General features: G+C 36.3%; 1 protein-coding gene and 1 long non-coding RNA gene across 21 annotated transcripts in view; one reads left to right on the top strand and one right to left on the bottom strand.

Moving 5' to 3' along the window:
• The window catches only part of LOC138349868 (uncharacterized), a 214,329-nt gene that overhangs the window by 158,640 nt on the left and 36,086 nt on the right, over positions 1-19,603 (bottom strand). The window contains exon 1 of one of the 2 annotated variants that reach the window (XR_011229952.1): positions 12,267-12,690. The exons of the other annotated variant lie outside the window; for it this stretch is intronic. This is a non-coding gene — a long non-coding RNA (uncharacterized lncRNA). Of the gene's footprint in view, positions 1-12,266; positions 12,691-19,603 lie in introns of those variants that run through there. 2 annotated transcript variants of the gene reach the window in all.
• The window catches only part of LOC123765032 (uro-adherence factor A), a 136,434-nt gene that overhangs the window by 105,463 nt on the left and 11,368 nt on the right, over positions 1-19,603 (top strand). For 9 of the 19 annotated variants that reach the window (XM_069333452.1, XM_069333443.1, XM_069333453.1 and 6 more), the window contains 5 exons: positions 9,148-9,203; positions 11,140-11,187; positions 11,856-12,003; positions 14,105-14,316; positions 15,151-15,267. In XM_069333452.1, coding sequence (XP_069189553.1) covers positions 9,148-9,203; positions 11,140-11,187; positions 11,856-12,003; positions 14,105-14,316; positions 15,151-15,267 — 581 coding nt within the window. Of the gene's footprint in view, positions 1-9,147; positions 9,204-11,139; positions 11,188-11,855; positions 12,004-14,104; positions 14,317-15,150; positions 15,268-16,858; positions 16,898-19,603 lie in introns of all 19 variants that reach the window. The other 10 variants (XM_069333451.1, XM_069333448.1, XM_069333456.1 and 7 more) reach the window with 3 other exon arrangements.

Genomic DNA, 19,603 nt, shown 5'->3' with positions numbered 1-19,603 from the left:
TATCAAACCATATAAAACAGGCATAGCTGACTAGGAATTGATCGCCCAACGGACGAAGCCTAATGGCGATTCACAGGATTTCCAACTGGGAAATATTCGGTGTATAAAAAAATTCACAGAACATCAGTGGTTCTTGGGCTACGACTGAGCTGTAGTATGCAAAAGTGCACCACTATACACCCTGGTGATTAACCCAGTAACACTAAGGCATCTGCCGAGACTAAATACAAGATAACTAACAAAAATGGATTTTTGAAATGTCTTGAGGATATATACACCCACATAATCCAACCGACACACTATTTGGTATAAAAGCGACGGCGTGTATATATATATATATATATATATGTCGTACCTAGTAGCCAGAACGCACTTCTCAGCCTACTATGCAGGGCCCGATTTGGCTAATAAGCCAAGTTTTCATGAATTCATTGTTTTTCAACTACCTAACCTACCTAACCTAACTTTTTCTGCTACCTAACCTAACCTAACCTATAAAGATAGGTTAGGTTAGGTTAGGTAGGGTTGGTTAGGTTCGGTCATATCTCTACGTTAATTTTAACTCCAATAAAAAAAAATGACCTCATATATAATGAAATGGGTAGCTTTATCATTTCATAAGAAAAAAATTAGAGAAAATATATTCAGAAAACTTGGCTTATTAGGTAAATCGGGCCTTGCATAGTAGGCCGAGTACGACGTTCTGGCTACTAGGTACAACACACACACACACACACATATATATATATATATATATATATATATATATATATATATATATATATATATATATATATATATATATGTCGTACCTAGTAGCCAGAACTCACTTCTCAGCCTACTATTCAAGGCCCGATTTGCCTAATAAGCCAAGTTTTCCTGAATTAATATATTTACTATAATTTTTTTCTTATGAAATGATAAAGCAACCCTTTTCTCTATGTATGAGGACAATTTTTTTTATTGGAGTTAAAATTAACGTAGATATATGACCGAACCTAACCAACCCTACCTAACCTAACCTAACCTATATTTATAGGTAAGGTTAGGTTAGGTAGCCAAAAAAAGCTAGGTTAGGTTAGGTTAGGTAGGTTAGGTAGACGAAAAAACATTAATTCATGAAAACTTGGCTTATTAGGCAAATCGGGCCTTGAATAGTAGGCTGAGAAGTGCGTTCTGGCTATTAGGTACGACATATATATATATATGTATATATATATATATAATATATATATATATATATATATATATGTCGTACCTAATAGCCAGAACGCACTTCTCTGCCTACTATGCAAGGCCCGATTTGCCTAATAAGCCAAGTTTTCATGAATTAATTGTTTTACGAGAACCTAACCTACCTAACCTAACCTAACCTAACTTTTTCGGCTACCTAACCTAACCTAACCTATAAAGATAGGTTAGGTTAGGTTAGGTAGGGTTGGTTAGGTTCGGTCAAATATCTACGTTAATTGTAACTCCAATAAAGAAAAATTGACCTCATACATAATGAAAAGGGTAGTTTTATCATTTCATATGAAAAAAATTAGAAAATATATATTAATTCAGGAAAACTTGGCTTATTAGGCAAATCGGGCCTTGAATAGTAGGCCAAAAAGTGCGTTCTGGCTACTAGGTACGACATATATATATATATATATATATATATATATATATATATATATATATATATATATATATATATATATATATATATATATATATATATAATGTCGTACCTAATAGCCAGAACGCACTTCTCAGCCTACTATGCATGGTCCGATTTGCCTAATAAGCCAAGTTTTCTTGAAGTAATATATTTTCTCTAATTTTTTTCCTATGAAATGATAAAGCTACCCATTTCATTCTATATGAGGTCAATTTTTTTTTATTGGAGTTAAAATTAACGTAGATATATGACCGAACCTAACCAACCCTACCTAACCTAACCTAACCTATCTTTATAGGTTAGGTTAAGTTAGGTAACCGAAAAAGTTAGGTTAGGTAAGGTTAGGTAGGTTAGGTAGTCGAAAAACAAATAATTCATGAAAACTTGGCTTATTAGGCAAATCGGGCCTTGTATAGTAGGCTGAGAAGTGCGTTCTGGCTACTAGGTACGACATTATATATATATATATATATATATATATATATATATATATATATATATATATATATATATATATATATATATATATATATATATATGTCGTACCTAGTAGCCAGAACGCACTTCTCAGCCTACTATACAAGGCCCGATTTGCCTAATAAGCCAAGTTTTCATGAATTAATTGTTTTTCGACGACCTAACCTACCTAACCTAACTTTTTCGGCTACCTAACCTAACCTAACCTATAAAGATAGGTTAGGTTAGGTTAGGTAGGGTTGGTTAGGTTCGGTCATATATCTACGTTATTTTTAACTACAATAAAAAAATATTGACCTCATACATAATGAAATGGGTAGCTTTATCTTTTCATAAGAAAAAAAATTGAGAAAATATATTAATTCAGGAAAACTTGGCTTATTAGGCAAATTTGGTCGTGCATAGTAGGCTGACAAGTGCGTTCTGGCTACTAGGTACGACATATATATATATATATATATATATATATATGTCGTACCTAGTAGCCAGAATGCACTTCTCAGCCTACTATGCAAGGCCCGATTTGCCTAATAAGCCAAGTTTTCCTGAATTAATATATTTTCTCAAATTTTTTTCTTATGAAATGATAAAGCTACCCATTTCATTATGTATGAGGTCAATTTTTTTTTATTGGAGTTAAAATTAACGTAGATATATGACCGAACCTAACCAACCCTACCTAACCTAACCTAACCTATCTTTATAGGTTAGGTTAGGTTAGGTAGCCGAAAAAGTTAGGTTAGGTTAGGTTAGGTAGGTTAGGTAGTCGAAAATCAATTAATTCATGAAAACTTGGCTTATTAGGCAAATCGGGCCTTGAATAGTAGGCTGAGAAGTGAGTTCTGGCTACTAGGTACGACATATATATATATATATATATATATATATATATATATATATATATATATATATATATATTTATGATTAAGTGATTCAATTATGGGAGTGTGAATGTATATCATCGCGAGGGGTAACTATGCCGCTATGTGATATTACTTTGAATGATTGTGTGTGACTAGCACGTGTACGGTTTCGTGTGTGTATATATAATACGTGTGAATGTTTGTGCGTGTATCTATGCGTGTTTGTGTGTATGAAAGTAGCAATGCGTATTCGTAATATTTACCAAAACAGAGTTCCTCTCTGACATAGCAGATAAAAATATGTTGTAGGCTGTATGCGGCAGTGAATAGTTTTTTGGTCTATTTGAAGGTGAAAGATAGCTTGAGTGGCGGCGATGACTACCATCTTGGCATGAGCTGAGCAATCTATGGGCGTGGGTGGTTGCTTGGCGATAGAGGTGGGTGAAGGGCATGAGGAAGAGTGAGTGGGCGGTTTCTGGAGTGATTATTGGAGTGGGTGACTTGAATGTGAGTGGGGGAAGGATTTCCTCCGTCGTCATGGTAGAGGATCAAGGGAAGTGACTACTTTGGGAATAGGGTGACATGTAATTGCGTGGATGGAGGAGATTAGTGTGTGAGCATGGGTGGAATTAGAGTGACTCTTGGTGGAAAAGGTGATTTGCTTTCCAGCGAAGTGCATTGTAAGCTTATGAATGGTAGGCTTGGTTTGGTTTGATGTGTTGAGCTGGATATCAACCCATGAAGGATTGTTCAGCCCATCGCTAATTGATCAACCAGCAAGAATAGTTTCGCAATGGACAAACAGCAGGACTAAAGTGAACTCTCAGTGTATAAACACCGAGAAGTCGGTACCCCGAGAGGCGTCCAATCTGTCTTGGACAGCAGGCAGAATTCGCGGACTTGTGTATAATAACACTGATGAGATCCGAATCCTCACACTAAGAACAACAATATTAGCAGGTTTGGCATTCAAGCACACGAACTATGCAAATTGTAGCAAAACTATGCAAAAGAAAATAAAATTGTATGCTTTTTCATGATAAATTAGCATCGGGTTTAAATCCGATGTGAAGGTCCGTACGCTTATGTACGATAAAAACAAGCAAATTAAAAGGATATTAACTTGAGAAAACGAGCTGATATGTGCAAAGCTGTGCTCTACATCTCTATATATCGACCCGTACACATGTACAGCCTATCTTGCTCTATGCTTTCATGTCTGAAATAGTAACTGGTCCAGAGATGAATAACTAAAGGTTTGTGTCAACAGGAAGAGACAACCCAAAGAGCTGAGGCAAATGTTGTGGTCACCTATGGCAAGTGTTTATGTGCTTACATGTTAGTGAATACGAGGATATGAGGTCTAGCTCCTTATGCCCCACCTAGCCTAATATGTTTGTGTGTGTGTGTGTGTGTGTGTGTGTGTGTGTGTGTGTGTGTGTGTGTGTGTGTGTGTGTGTGTGTGTGTGTGTGTGTGTGTGTGTGTGTGTGTGTGATGAGTACATGAAATTTGTGTGCATGAAGGTCCGTGTAGGAGCGAGTACATACAGGCATGTACAGACATTTTGGCGACTCAGGACCTGGTTAGTAGCCAACCACCGCTATTTTGACAGTGTTTGTCCCAGCGCCTCCACACTGCCCACCACGCCCTATCCTACCTACCACAACTAACACTATCACCCTACTATTACTGCTTCCATCAATCACCATAACTGATACCATCACAGCTACTCCAATTATCACATTTGTTATGTATACCGCCACACCAAACACAACTCTCAGACCTGACTATTGACCTTGGATGAACGCTCAGGATATGATAAAGGAGAAGGATAGGCGGGATATTTGAATGCAGGATAAGTAGAGAGGATGAGGAAGGATAGAAGTTTGTAGTTCCTCCACTATAGATTTGTAAATAGTACTAACCTAGTTGTGTTTGACAACAAATAGGCTTTTTATTATTAAATAACCTTGTTGATTATTTATTAATTAATAATCATTATCGTCATCTTTTGATAATTATTTACTTCTCATTCATCATAAAAATAATTAATTTGGTGAGCTTCCATTAACTAGTGTTTACAAAATTAATAATATACTTGGTTTCTGAATTATATAATTTCAAATTTACTTGAAATGCATCATTTTTCTAGACAATCGTGACTGTATTAGAGAAGTGACAAAAGTGTTTATCATAATCATATATTTTATCCTATACGCCTACACAGATGTTATAGAAATAGATTGCTTTGTTGTTGAGCATTTATTCGTCTAACATTCTGTTTATAGCTGCTTGCGCAGGTGTTACTGATTAGGAATAATGTCACCAGAGCTCAGGTGGTGAAACATGGGACCCTCCTGCACTTAGAAATAGATCTCTGCGAGTCTGATTTATCAGGAATGTCCAGAGGTGTAGTTTATATATTTGTTGTCTGAAGAGGGAATTTGGGCTTAGCTAACATCATTTGGGTTTAGTTAAGTACATTACTTCCAAATTGTGCAAGTACACAAGAACACTCTCAGGGATAATATATAATATGACATTCTATTTTTTTATAATCAAATATATATTAGAAACCTGATAAAAAAAATCCGTGTTAGTGGATGGAAAATTTATGAGTAGTAGTGACTCGAATGTGGACAAGTTATGAGTAATAGTGACTCGAACCCGAGCCCAAGATGAAGGTCCGCGCCACTGTGAGGACAAGTAGCTACGAAGATGTTGGGGAGAGCAGGAGCAGTTTTGTAAATCCTCTTAATTAAATCTTCAGAATCAATACTAATTAAGACGTTTTGTGAAAACTTCAATTTCATTGACAATATTGCTTCTCCCGTTCACTTTTAAATCGTTTAACTCGGATTCTTTCTCAAATCTTCTTTAATATAGCGTTCATGAACATAATTTGTTTTGGTTGTTGCTAAAGACAGATTAACTATAAAGTCAGCAGTCGGGTTAGAGTGTAACCGTAGTTTAATATTTGTACAAAAAAAGGCACTACGGGCTCACCATAGCCCGTGCTACTTCGAACTTTGTTCCAGGAAGCGAATCTTTAACAGCAATAATTTGTACAATCAATAGGGGTGTATACCACGAGAGATGTATCTCACTTCCGTGTATATACACTGAGAGTTTACTTTACGATGATTACGGGCTACTCATGCCCGTGTCACCTCTTAGGTGGCTTTAAGGGAGCATAATGCAAAAATATACAATAAATGAAAACTAGTTCGATTTCATTCAAACTTTTTTGACGAGTTGTATGTAAAGAGGGTTTCATCTGCCCCAAGTCTCAGCATCGTAGCATAAATAGGAAGGGAGGAAAAAAATATTGAATTGTGTCAATAAATTTCCAAAATGGTCAAAAATAAAAAATTAACACCAAACACAAGTGTCAACTGAAATCATGTCTATGACTCTCAGGTATCACAATAGCATATAATAAAAATATTTAATAATTAGTTTTATAAAAAAAAAATTTAGTTAATTTTTTCAATTTTTGTTCTTATTTGTTTATCGGACGATTTCCATGAAACTTATACACCTGACTGTACGCAAGCCTATCTGTAAGAGTGCCAATTTTGGAAGAAATTCGTTGATGTCAACCTCAGCCACAGATGGCAGCACCTTAGAATTTATTTTTTACTTATTTATTTTCAAGTAACATAAACGTTCTTATATCTCTTTCATTTTTTATTCAATTTACATGAAACTTACACCTTATATGTAGAGTTTATGTTTCTACAATTTGGTTCGAGCTTTTTTTCCTAAAATCATTTATTGATTTTATAATAGTAATAAACCATGATACATTTGCATATTTTTATTGTGGAACTTTGACTATTTGTATTAGTAAAACTAAACATATTTTGGAAAATCCGCTGAATCAGATCCTTTATTATATGCTAATGTGATAGAAGAGTGTCATAGAAATTATTTCATTTGAAACTTGTGGTTGTAGTTTCGATTTTAAAATGTGTAAAATTCGTTGAAAAAAAATCTCCCTTTCTATTTAGGCTGCAATACTGAAACTTGGAAGAATTGCAGCCCTTTTTATATACAACTAGTTAAAAAAGATTGGTTGACATTGAACAACTTATAAGAAACGAAGATATGCTCCCCTAATCTTCATCAGTCCTAATGATAACGAAACCACACATCAGAAAAACAGGAAACCACGACGTTTCGGTCCGCTCTGGACCATTATCAAGTGGAGTTCACGTTAGACCAGGACAATGACCAGGGTTAGAGTATACATGCTGGTTGGTCAGAAAGCTACTGCCGTGGTTTTAATGACCCTTCCGCGATTGGTATGCCTGAAGAACAACTAAACAAGTAACTAAAGTCAAAAAGAGTGCTTAGCCACAGGCGGCAGTCGTGTACATGTTGCTTAATGTGATATCAAGATACTTTTTTAGATCCAGCTGGGCAAATAAATTACCCTTGAGAATCTGTGTGTCGTGTTGCCCTCAGAAAAGAACGAGTAAATGATAAGGGAATCGAGAGTCTAGCTTGTATGCTCCAGGAAGTCTTCTTTAGTGCTAAATGCTAACACTAAAAAAGACTATCATAAAGACTGTTCTTTACGACAGTCAGTTCTTGCGAGGCAGGATCAAGTATAACATTTGGGGTTTACGGCTCATACTCGGCGACGATATGGAAAATTGGTTTACTGGGAATTATATAAAATATAAGTAAATGTAATATTTTCCATTGTGAATTGATGTAGATATAATCTTTATATTGAATATTATTTAATAAAGAAAAAAAGGTACCTGAACCAAATTTATTTTAAAAATTTTATATTAACCCATCAATAATTTTTTGACATACAGTATTTAATCACCAAACTCTCGAGTACAGTTAACTTATGGAGAAGGATCAATAACAAGTTACGAATGTTGAGTAAATATTTACTGATCTACAACGGAAATATAACTTGGGTGAAGTCGATTTGACGAGGGCTGTTAACGAGGCTGCAGTTGGGAGGCATAAACAAACGCATACACAGTTAAAACAATAAGTAACGCCGCTTACCTTAAAATAAACTTTTGGGAATCCCGTTCAAGTGTACAAATACCCCCATGCTTTCTGCTAACTCAGAATTCAATTATAATTGCGAAATAATAACATCTGCAAAGTTCATTTATAAAAAGTTAATAAGATTAAAATTGTGTTGGGTTATTTTGATAGCAAAATACAAAAATGTACAACGATTATAATATATTTTACATTATATCTTTAATTAGTGGAAGAAGGTTTATCCGCTTCCTCATTGCCATGAGTATATTTGGAATGTTTGAGACTTGTTTGAGGTTAGACGAGGATTCGCAGCGGTTGACTGACAGGACCAGCTGATGTTTACATTATAAAGTTAAGGAAGGTTATGAGGTGACAGCTCGTACAGGTGTAGGAAAGCATCAATTGTAAGTAGTCAGGGCTAGGCTTGCTGCAGTTATTGGTAGTCATGATGTTGCTCCCTACAGTTGACGGACGTCTGAAGTCTCTGGATGTGGCTGTTTTAGTTGTCGACAGTCAGGACATATTTGTCAACAGTCAGGACGTGGCTGTTTTAGTTGTCGACAGTCAGGACATAGTTGTCAACAGTCAGGACGTGGTTGTTGTAGTTGTCGACAGTCTAAACGTGGCTGATATATTTGTTGATAATCAAGATGTGGTTGTAGAAAGAAAATTAGTTTTTTGGTGTGTAAATTCTGGACATGGAAACATGGCGCCAGTCTAGCGTGATACAGTTATTAGAAACTAGTATGTGATTGAGTCGCAGATACTTTCCGATATTATGTAGGGGCAACTTTGGTATTTTTGGGTGTCCAAGTCCATAAAGAAACGACAATATTCTTTGCTAATGGTTACAGTGATCGCCTGTTACCATTGAGCTTCACGCCGCAGAGCTAGCTGCCATGCAAAGCATGACTTTGAACATTATTTGATACAGGATGGAAAAACGGAGCAATTGTTGTATTCGATTCGTCCTTTTCACATATTTATGAATCAGGCTTCGTTTATCGTGTCAAGTCACCAACCGTGGAACTCGTATTAGAAATACAGTTTCGATCAGAAGAAAAGGTCATGGAATTTGTATGTAGAACTGCGTAATTCTAATTTATAATATTTGTTTACAGGACCCGGGTCAGGATCGGAAGCGGTTGAAGACGAACCTACACAACGAACTCCCACGGTGAGTGATCCTTGTCAAGTATGGTGACGTGTTCTGCTCCTCTTCCTCCTCCATGTGTACAGACACCTCCCCTCAATTTCCTCCTGCGTCAACTTATATAAAAAATTTCAATTTCATTTTCCCTCGTGTGTACAATCTTCTCCTGTGCCTCCCTGTGTTTACCTCTTACATTGCCAACATACTTTTCCTCACAGCATTTCTTGCCAAACCGAAATTTTGTTTTGTGACTAAATAAATGTTCTGTTTCTCTTATGAAAATATAATTTCCTCTCTAATTATTACCATTAAGTTTTGTTTTAACATTTGTGTGATTAATGATATGGTGCTTCCACTAAAGTTCATCACATCTGTCTCAATGGTACGAGTCCTTGTGGAGTCCTGAGACTCAAGTTAAGCCAGCACTGTACTGTACATAGTTTCAACACGGGTCTTCAGTCATATTGCTTCCTCTACGGATCCTCAGTCATATAATTTCTCCACCGGTCCTCAGTTACATAGATTCCTAGTCTTCAGTCATAACGTCCCCACGGGTCTTGTCATCAGCTTTTGCACTAATCACTTTGTATATAAGTTTTATTTTCTCAGACACTTGTGAATAATGAACAAAAATAAGATATTAAATGCATCAAAAAATGGGGAGTAAAAACTCCTAAGTAACAAAATATTTAAAATATAGGAATCGCCTGATGAAGGATACACCGAGCCCTTTCTATCGTGAATACCCACAGTCATAACTAGTTGCCCCACATCTGGCCGCCTCCACTATTGGTTGCCACACACCTGGCCTACCCCCACCACTAGATACCACACACCTGCATCCATCCCCCCACTGTTGCCGCACACCTGCTTCACTCCACCACTGGTTTCCACACACCTGCCCTCACCCACCTTGTAGTCTTTTACCATTTTCACACCTGGCCTCATCCACCACTGGTTGCCATCAGCGCGGGATTCCCAGAATATCGGGCTTCACCCATTTCGGTATTGTGAGTCACTGCATTCTTTTGAATAGTTGGTGGTGTTTGGGACGGTTGGTGGTGTTTGGGACGGTTGGTGGTGTTTGGGACGGTTGGTGGTGTTTGGGACGGTTGGTGGTGTTTGGGGAGTGTTGATGTTGTCTGGGGAGTATTGGTGGTTTTGGGGAGAGTACTGATGTCTGGGCAGTACTTGTGGTGTCTGGTAAGCACTGATGGTGTCTGGGGCGTACTGATGGTTTCTGGGAGAGTACGGGTGGTGTCTGGGTACTAGTGGTGGTATAGGGAGAGTACTAATGGTGTTTGGGAAGTATTGGTGGTGTCTGGAGAGTACTAGCGGCGGTTGTTGAGTACTGATGGTGTCCGGAGAGTACTATGTGTGTAAATTAATCCACGTTGCTGGCCTCACAGTGAGAGAAAGAGTGTTACTGCTCTTGAACCTCGATGTTGTACAATAAATGACGTTCCACGGCCCAATAAGGCGCAGTCTTGCTCATGCATAACGTCATAGCCCTCGCATTGACTATATTAGGTCACGTGGCCTTAAAGAGTCATCAACGGATACGTCAGAGCTTTACAAAGCACCATGTTGTTTGACCGAAATAATAAAGGAAAGCTCAGATATAACCTATCGTCTACATCAGTTACACATATTTATACATCCTAATGTAAATATTTCCTGGCAGTATTTTATGCTGACAAGCATGATTCTTAAAGAAGGCTGAGTAATGTTATAAGAGAATGCAGTATCTGTTTTTTTGTAACAATAACCGTCGGGTGATTAGCATTTGTTCCATGGGTAGCCTTCATCCTTGGCTGTACTGCCGCCTTCAGTGAACTCTACAATTAACATACTTTTAACGTTAGCATGCCATATTCTTCTCCTCCCAAGCCGCCTGCCTGATCTGTGCTGTCAAACTCATGTCCTCTCTGTTTACGTGTGATTATATATCTTCCACTAGGCCCGTCGCCCAGTCTCCATGCCTGCTCTCAGCATCCCTGAAGTGAAGGTACGTGGTACCTTCCTCACCTTCTTCAGTATTTAAACTCGAAAGCTTCTCAAGTAACTAAGTTTCACTGTCATTGTGTTACCGTCAGTATTATTCTTGTGAATAAATTTTAACATGTGACCTGACTGTCCAATGATTCACGTTGATTTTTTTTTAGCGGTGATGACTTTTATGTTATCGGAGCTAATGTTATCGGAGGCTTATGTTATCGGAGCTAACATAAATGTCCACGAGGAATTTGAGAGTATGGCAGTCATCTCCTACATTTTGTGCATTATGTAAATGAACAAATTTGGGCTCAAAATGTAAGCTAAAAACAATATCCATCTGCCAATTTTTTATTTCAAATTAAGGCTGAACTTTTGTGTTCATATTGGAAAGATTCTGGTATAATTTTGTCTATCATTCACTTGTGTCTCAAGTCACTAGGCTCCGCACGCCACTAGGTTTCCATTCACAAGAAACTAAAATAGTTCGCAATTTTGTTTATCGAATATTTATGAATTGAAGTCAATACATTAATTAACTGATCCGTGAAATCCAAAATAATATAGAAATTAATATAATCTTTACCCATTTTCGGTTAAGCTTCTCAAGCAGCTGTGATTTAACTAGATGGGTATTCCTTAGTTTCTGTGCTTCTTTACAATCAATATTTCCATCTTCAGAAACCTGCCATGAAGCTGTTAATGAACCCCAAAGGCGTGCAAGACTTCCATGCAGTACAAGAGCACTACCAAGCCCTCATGAACGCCGCGCCCCCCAGCCCAGAGGTCGGCAAGATTGTCACTGAAGTTCAGAGTCCCACCGGGAAAGGTCAGTATTTCTCATGCGATTCACACTAATAACTTCATGATTTAACTATTTACGCTTGAAATTGTTCTGATATTTTGTTTCCTTAAAGGACTAAGTTACGTTTAAATTTACAAGTCAATATGTATCCTTGATGGCAATTCATCCAGCACTGGCCACAAATGTGGTCTTGATGATGGGGTCAAGGTATTGCAATGGGCACCGCACTAGTTATGGCGGCTCCACCACGTGTAAGTATAATGTTTACAGAAGGGAAAGAAGCTTACCTTGTGTCTGTAGTCTTCTGGGGTAGATGTGGGAGCGAGTCTAGGCTTCAGAAGTAGATAAGGAATGAGAAGAGGTCGGCGAATCCTCCAATTACTGCCAGAAAGTAGATACAGGCCCAAAAATCTGGGAAGGAAGTACAGTTGATGTCCTCAGCATAGAGCTGTTGGTGTCTTCTGCCGGAGGCGCGTTGTCGCCGGGATGGCGCAGCCAATCACCGTCGGGTATTACCTGGAGGAGTGAAACTCTACCACCGGCGGGCTATTTAAATGTGGCTCCCTCCACATTCCTAATGGGCTATTCACGCCCGTGCCATTTCTTGGGTGACTTAATCTTCATCAATCAATCAATCACACTCCCCCCTGTCCCTATAAAGTAACGGGGGTTGTAAAGTAAGAGAAAGCGACACTTGACTATTTCTAGAATAGACACCTGGGTATACGTTAGCTTGGTAAATTATAGCTGGTACTTATTAAAATAAAACAAATATATTTATATATAAAAGTAATCACTTTATATTTCTAAATTATAACACTAAGTACAGTATAATTTAAAATGAAATGAGGTACTTTTCCATATTTTAGTTTTATATATCCGATTTGCAATATCTTTCGCAATTTCTTATCACTTTTCTTTACCTCTCTTAAGTTCACTTCTCCCCGTTACACTTCATTTCACATTTTTACAATTTCACAGATCACTCTTGATAATTGTACGTAAATGCCAAACTCCTGTAACCTCCGAAAAGTGGAAGTTCCCAAATCACACTCATTTCATTTAAGTAAATAATTATTAAAAGAAGGAATCAAGCCAGGAAGGCTATGTAGCACTTATTTCAGATAAAGTAACTTGTATATTCTCACTTAAAAGTGATGCAATGCACTTAAAAGTAGGCTCATACACTGAAAGCTAGCCTATTGTTTGTTGTAGGTATATAACTTGGATTTGTCACTCTGAAAAGTGGAAATTTCTAAATCACACTTATTTTAGGTAAAACCACTTATAAAAACATTGGAAATCTAGGTTAATCACTTGAAAGTAGGTACATACACTTAAAGCTAGGTGGGTCACTGCAGGCATATATATATAATGAATTTATGTCACTGATCGGTGGAAATTTCTAAATCACACTTATTTCAGCAAGATCACGTATGTTCACTTAAATATAAGTTAGGCACTTAGAAGTGATCATGCACGTCAAGTTAGAATACTTTCCAATGTTAGTACAGATCAAGAGGCTGTGTCTCCTGCGAAGAGTGACAGTTACTAAATCAAACTAATTCAGGTCTGAACGTACATATGAAAGCAGTCTGTTGTAATAAATCACAATGGCACATGCAGTGTAGGATATATCAAGCACTGGGGAAACACTGACGCTACTGAAGGCCCACCGCGTACTTGTAAACAATAACACTGCCACTGCGGATTCCCTGGATGCGCTCGTGGTCGGTGTGGCTGAATCCGGCGAGCCGGCAACCACTTTCCTACTCCACAATGAAAGTTATCACTATAAAACACCATAGAACCACACCACACCATAGATCGGAGGTGATCTCGTAATTAGTGTGGTGAGGTTATCTTGAACACCGCGTAGAGACGATACTCACTGGGGTAGAAATAGCCTAAGCTACTCTATCCCTTTGAGATGTATTTCTTTCTTGTCTCAATAAACATACTTGAACTTGAACTCACTGCGCCTGTGTAGTGGGCATCTGCTGGTCATGGCGGGACCACCACGTGAGAGTATAATCGTTACAGAAATGTCAAAGGCTCACCTTGAGTCTGTAGTCTTTTGGGGGAGATGTGGAAGCGAGTCTGTAACAATGTCGATTATTCACAGGAGCGGAACTCTTCGCTAAGCGTAAGAAGCGAATGGACCAATTTATCGTGGATGAGACGACGGTGCAGAAGGCCCACCAACAGCAGATAACCACGAGTCAGCAGTCATTCTCTAGCACCTCAAACTTCAGCAGCGCCAGTACTAGCACCAGCAATTTCACCTCCAAGAAACAAGCAGAGTATGAAAGGAATCGGCAGCAGGAGCAGATATTGGTATGTATTGATAACAGTTATATGATTTAATGGTACGCATTCTTGTAGATTTTGGAGGCATAACAGAAAACAGGGGGATATTAATAGATGATGGCGCTGGTTGTCCTCAAAAATGGTAAAAATATATCCGAGTATTTAACATTATTTTCCCTGCCTTTACCATCTAGTATAGTGGAACAAACATCAGTAAACAGGAGTAAATTTTGTTAATGTTTATCCTCTCTTTCCTTTAGCAAAATCTTACGCACTCTTTTTGATGTTTGTCCCTCATCCAACTGTTATCTCATGGCAGTGCTATAGAACAAGGGTACATTCGACAACCATACATGGTACTATATATACAAAAAAGAACGATGATCTCACGTGGACATCTATAGAACATAAGGAATATGATGGGAAAGTATGTATGTTGTTAACTGAAGCTGATTTTTTTATTTTATTTTATCTAGATTTACCATGAATACATGTCCAACGGTGTTGATGACGTATAAATAACCTTTGTATCAATGTGGATCCTGTATGAATTTATTTAGTGTGACTGAAACTCACCTTGTATAGAAGATGTGGAAAAATGGTAGATTCTAGTGGATAAATTCAGTATTATCACGTCTACTGTAATTTTTTCTTGAAATGATAAAAGCAAAATGTCTGGACGATGAATGGAGTTGGAGACCTGGGTAAAGCAATGAACGAGACTCTGGAAGCAGTGCGTGAGAAGTAGGTAGTTATAGACAAGGAAGTGGAGATGCTCTGAGAGAATGCATGTTAGGTACAGTGAGTCTGCAGGAGTGAAGAATGTAAAGTGCATTAGACAGGCGTGCCGTGGCCCCACAGGAACAGTTCCTGAAGGAGCGGGAGTCGAGCATCACCATGATCAAGTCGCCGTGGCAGGCAGCCCTGGAGACGGGATGTGCAGCTAATGCCTTCCAGGAAAAGGAAAGAAGAATGCAGGTACACCACGCACGAATACAAATGCAGATACGTTAACAAATGCACGTTAACATATACGCATGCGCGCATATGCTCCTGCATTTTCACACACGCATGTATAAAACACACACACACACGCACACATACTCAGGCACACAGCACCCTCGTTTTCCCTCAGTGTCTGCTTGACTCCTGCTGCTGCGTCTGCTGCACCAACTGTGGTCTGCTCCGCCTTGTATAGGGTTCCTCTCAAGAGAACCAACTAAAGCCAACAATAATCTACCAATGTCATGGGAAATTTAACTTGTAAACTATGTACATAATACCATTTTTTTCAGGTTTTAATGAACGCTGTTCTGCCAAGCATATAAATAACATTTAACCAAGAATCATAACCCAGAGCTAAATTATGGAAATTTTATCAATGTCTCTAACATTTTCTTTGTTAAATCTATGTTAAAATGTTTATGCTAATCCCCGTTAATGGTTGTACAAGTTGATTAAATATTTAAGGCCTATAAAATTATAGAGCTTATTTAGGCCAGTGATAAATATAGACATTTAAGTATTGATTTCAGTACGTTTCATGCAAGTTTGTAATATTAAACACAAACATATTGTATGCTGAATCAAAAACAGGTTATATTGTACATTGCCATTGTGTCAGGCGTCAGTGTGTACCTAAGTGATCGTGTCAGCTATTAGTGTGTACTTAGGTGATAGTGTTAGGTAAAAATATGTATCCAGGTGATATGTCAAGTATTAGTGTGCATCCAGGTAATAGTCTCAAATATTAGTGTGTGTCAAAGGCGATAGGGAGTGTTAGGTATTAGTTTCCAGACGACAGGGAATGTCAGGTAAACCGAGGATTTGTGACATCAATGAGGTCCTACCGCACAATTATGGTTGAAACAAACTCTACTCCAATGCTGACACTTCTAGATGCTCGCGTCGCAATTTGGAGCACATGTGGCAGGGATCCCTCCTACAGCATAGCTCCGTTCTGAATTATTCTATAATTCAAAATATCTTTGAATAATAACACTTATGCGCTCTTCTTAAAATATTTACCTGCACAGGTAATATGTCACACGATTTATCAGTCTCAATATAGCAGATAAATTTTGTCATTCATTAAAATTTCTGTATTTTTATGCAGGATCATCAATTTGCAATTGATGCAATACGACTAACGATATTTTCATATTTGAATCGAAAAGCCTTGTGTAAATAACAGTAGCTATAATCAGTGGGTTTTGCAATACTTATTTCTCGTAAGTGGATAACTGCGATCTTCGAGTTGGTTAAACGATCGTCAAGTTGGATTTTTAATTCACTGGCCCCAGTCATTTCATGTAAATAATTTATACAACCAAAGAAAACTCCCTTAAAATGCGCTCTTATCTCTTTTTTTTTTGGTTAATAATATTTCGGTTATATAAATTTGTCAATTTGAATTGCTTTTCTATGAATTAAAAGCAATATTCTTCTATATGTGAATACTATAGAAATTGCTCTCTGATTGTATAAAGACAAGACTATCAGATTCGTATGTATTTTTGGAATGTAAATATTTTGTATATAACATAACCCAATAAACTCCCTATTCCAGGCAAAAATAGGAACACCTGTCGCTAATGGCAAGCTTGAGGTAAACTGAATTAATTTTATTGTAGAAATTAGGTTAATGGTAGAAAAAACAAAATTTAGATACATTATGGCCTATTATATATATATATATATATATATATATATATATATATATATATATATATATATATATATATATATATATATATATATATTCTTTTGAAGAGAAACTGGTTAGTACTAATATCTTGTTCTTTATGGTACGTGTAGTTTGCATGAACGGTTCAATATGCATTATAGAAACTGACAATATTTGTCAGTATATATATATTATATATATATTCTATATATATATTCTATATATATACTATATATATACAAAAGGCTATATATATTCTGCATATATATAGCCTTTTATCCTAACTATATTATATTTTTACAGGTAATATTAGTGTTTTTTTGCAACTATAGTTATTTGTTCTTTTTGTTTTGTATATATAGAAAATATCTAAATTGTGTCTATATTTATTTGTTCTATATCAATTTGCATTTGTATGACTAATAATTATCATAAATAAATCATTGATGTGTAACATCTATAGTGGTTGATGTATAGTACCTGTATTCAGTAATATTTGCAGTAATGGAATTATAGCGAGTTCTTTATGTATGTAGCAGCAAGGATTATAGATAATATTTGTACTCAGTAATATATGTAACAGTTAATATATAGAGAGTGCGCTTTTCTAGGAGTTAACTAATAAATGAAGATAATTTTATCATTGCATAAAGTAAATGACTGAATAATGTAGTGCACTGCACATAGTGCATTATTGTTGCAGTTGTATTTCAATGTGTAAAAGATGTAATTACAAGATATTTTACAAAGTCCTAAGTATTGCAGTACTGTTTTACATGTTGCTTTAAACTGTGCCTGTTTTTCACTTTTGCTATAATAATCTGCTGGATAACCATGCTTTTGTGACTAATGGTCATGTAGTGAATAGTTTGAGACGGAGATAGAGCCCTTTCTATCAACGTCTTATTATAGCATCTTATTTACTCATATTAGTGCTACAATTTACATATGTTAAGCAAACTGCCGTTATTGTCCATAAAAAAATTGCCATTTTGCTTTTAAAAATTTACACAATAAATGTAGTTTGAATTCCAGACTTAAAATATACAAATGTCCCAATTAGACGATAACTATTTTACTCTAATACAAAACAACAGATCACAAAATGTTTGACATGGGTTGCAGGTATAATTATTGCCCTGTAGATTCAATGTAAATATCTATATTAAATCCCTGCAGCTTCTATGAATATGTAGTTAATAAACCTATTGACTCATTCAGCTTCTAAATTCGACACTGAATTTATAGCTTAATAGAGATGAAACAATAAAATTAATACTATTTTAATAGTAGATTATCTAATTAAAACGCTCCATTAATAGAGATGCTTCAGTTGTATACATTAATGGTGTAACATGTATCGCTGCACGAGTATTATAAACTAACTGTAGGTGATATAGCAAATACAGAGAGATATGTACACCGAGAACTGTATACCACTTCCCGGTATACACACACTTAAGCGAGTTTACTTTAATTTTGGACTATATTCAGAACTAAAAGCATACTTGCTGGTTGGTTAGTAAGCTATTGTTTTGGCCTTAATAACCCCTCCCGCGGTTGATAGGCTTTAAAACACAATATCAAATTGGAGTCAATGTTCACTTTTGTCCTCTGTTATCAGTCTTTTGTTATTTTAATGCTCCCTGTTTGTTAGGGGATCAGCGACATCCCAGTGCAGATAATATTTCACTACATTAACTAACACGAGATATTTTATTATTATTGGTTGTTTGTATGTCTGCTTATTTGGAGCCATCCATAATATCTTTTAATGGGTATCGTGAATAGAAATTTCACATTTTATCCCCCCTCCCCAAATTATTCTCATTTTATACAAGACTATTGGAAATGTTCAAATGTTTTTAATAAAAACCACGAAATCAGAGCTTGATTTGTTGAGTTCTAGTGTCGTAAGCTCTGGATTACTACAGTTGGAAACACAAATTAGAAAATACATTAATAAAATACGTTTTTCCCATAATATCTTCTGTTCTCATAGTATTATTATTAGATTGTAACATGACCAATTTTGGTGAGTAAATCGAATGGTAAATGTCTGAAATTTAATAATTTCCCTTTTTTTAAATAACACATTTAGGTACATCTGCATTTGTGCAGCTACCCCAGACTATATGAAGGGGAGTACAGTGTGTGTCAAAAAACTAGATACGTGATGCTAAAAATCCCCATCCCACAGGATGGTTAGTCATTATAATTTAAAATTGCATACCGTCGATCGATAACTTTATAACATATATCAGCCTCCCTCACTTCACTTATGGGTTTCCTTTCCCGATTAGCATTTTATATTATGAATGGACCCTATACTAGAAATGTTGGGAACTGCATGACATATTTCTCGTGTTTTGATTGTATGCTGAACATTAAACAAATAATATATATATATATATATATATATATATATATATATATATATATATATATATATATATATATATATATATATATATATATATATATATATATATATATATATATATATAGTGCTTAACCGTGACATTAGGACTTGTTAATTATTTTGTATCAAAACTAAAAATAAATAGTTTGGAAATGGTACAAACTTTCTTTCAATTTAACGAAAATGCGCACGATTATGGATAAAGT

The sequence above is a fragment of the Procambarus clarkii genome, chromosome 29 (assembly GCF_040958095.1).
Source record: "Procambarus clarkii isolate CNS0578487 chromosome 29, FALCON_Pclarkii_2.0, whole genome shotgun sequence".
In the NCBI taxonomy this organism is placed as follows: Eukaryota; Metazoa; Arthropoda; class Malacostraca; order Decapoda; family Cambaridae; genus Procambarus; species Procambarus clarkii.
Note: the sequence above shows the minus strand (reverse complement) of the source record. Positions and strands in the feature narration are given on the sequence as shown.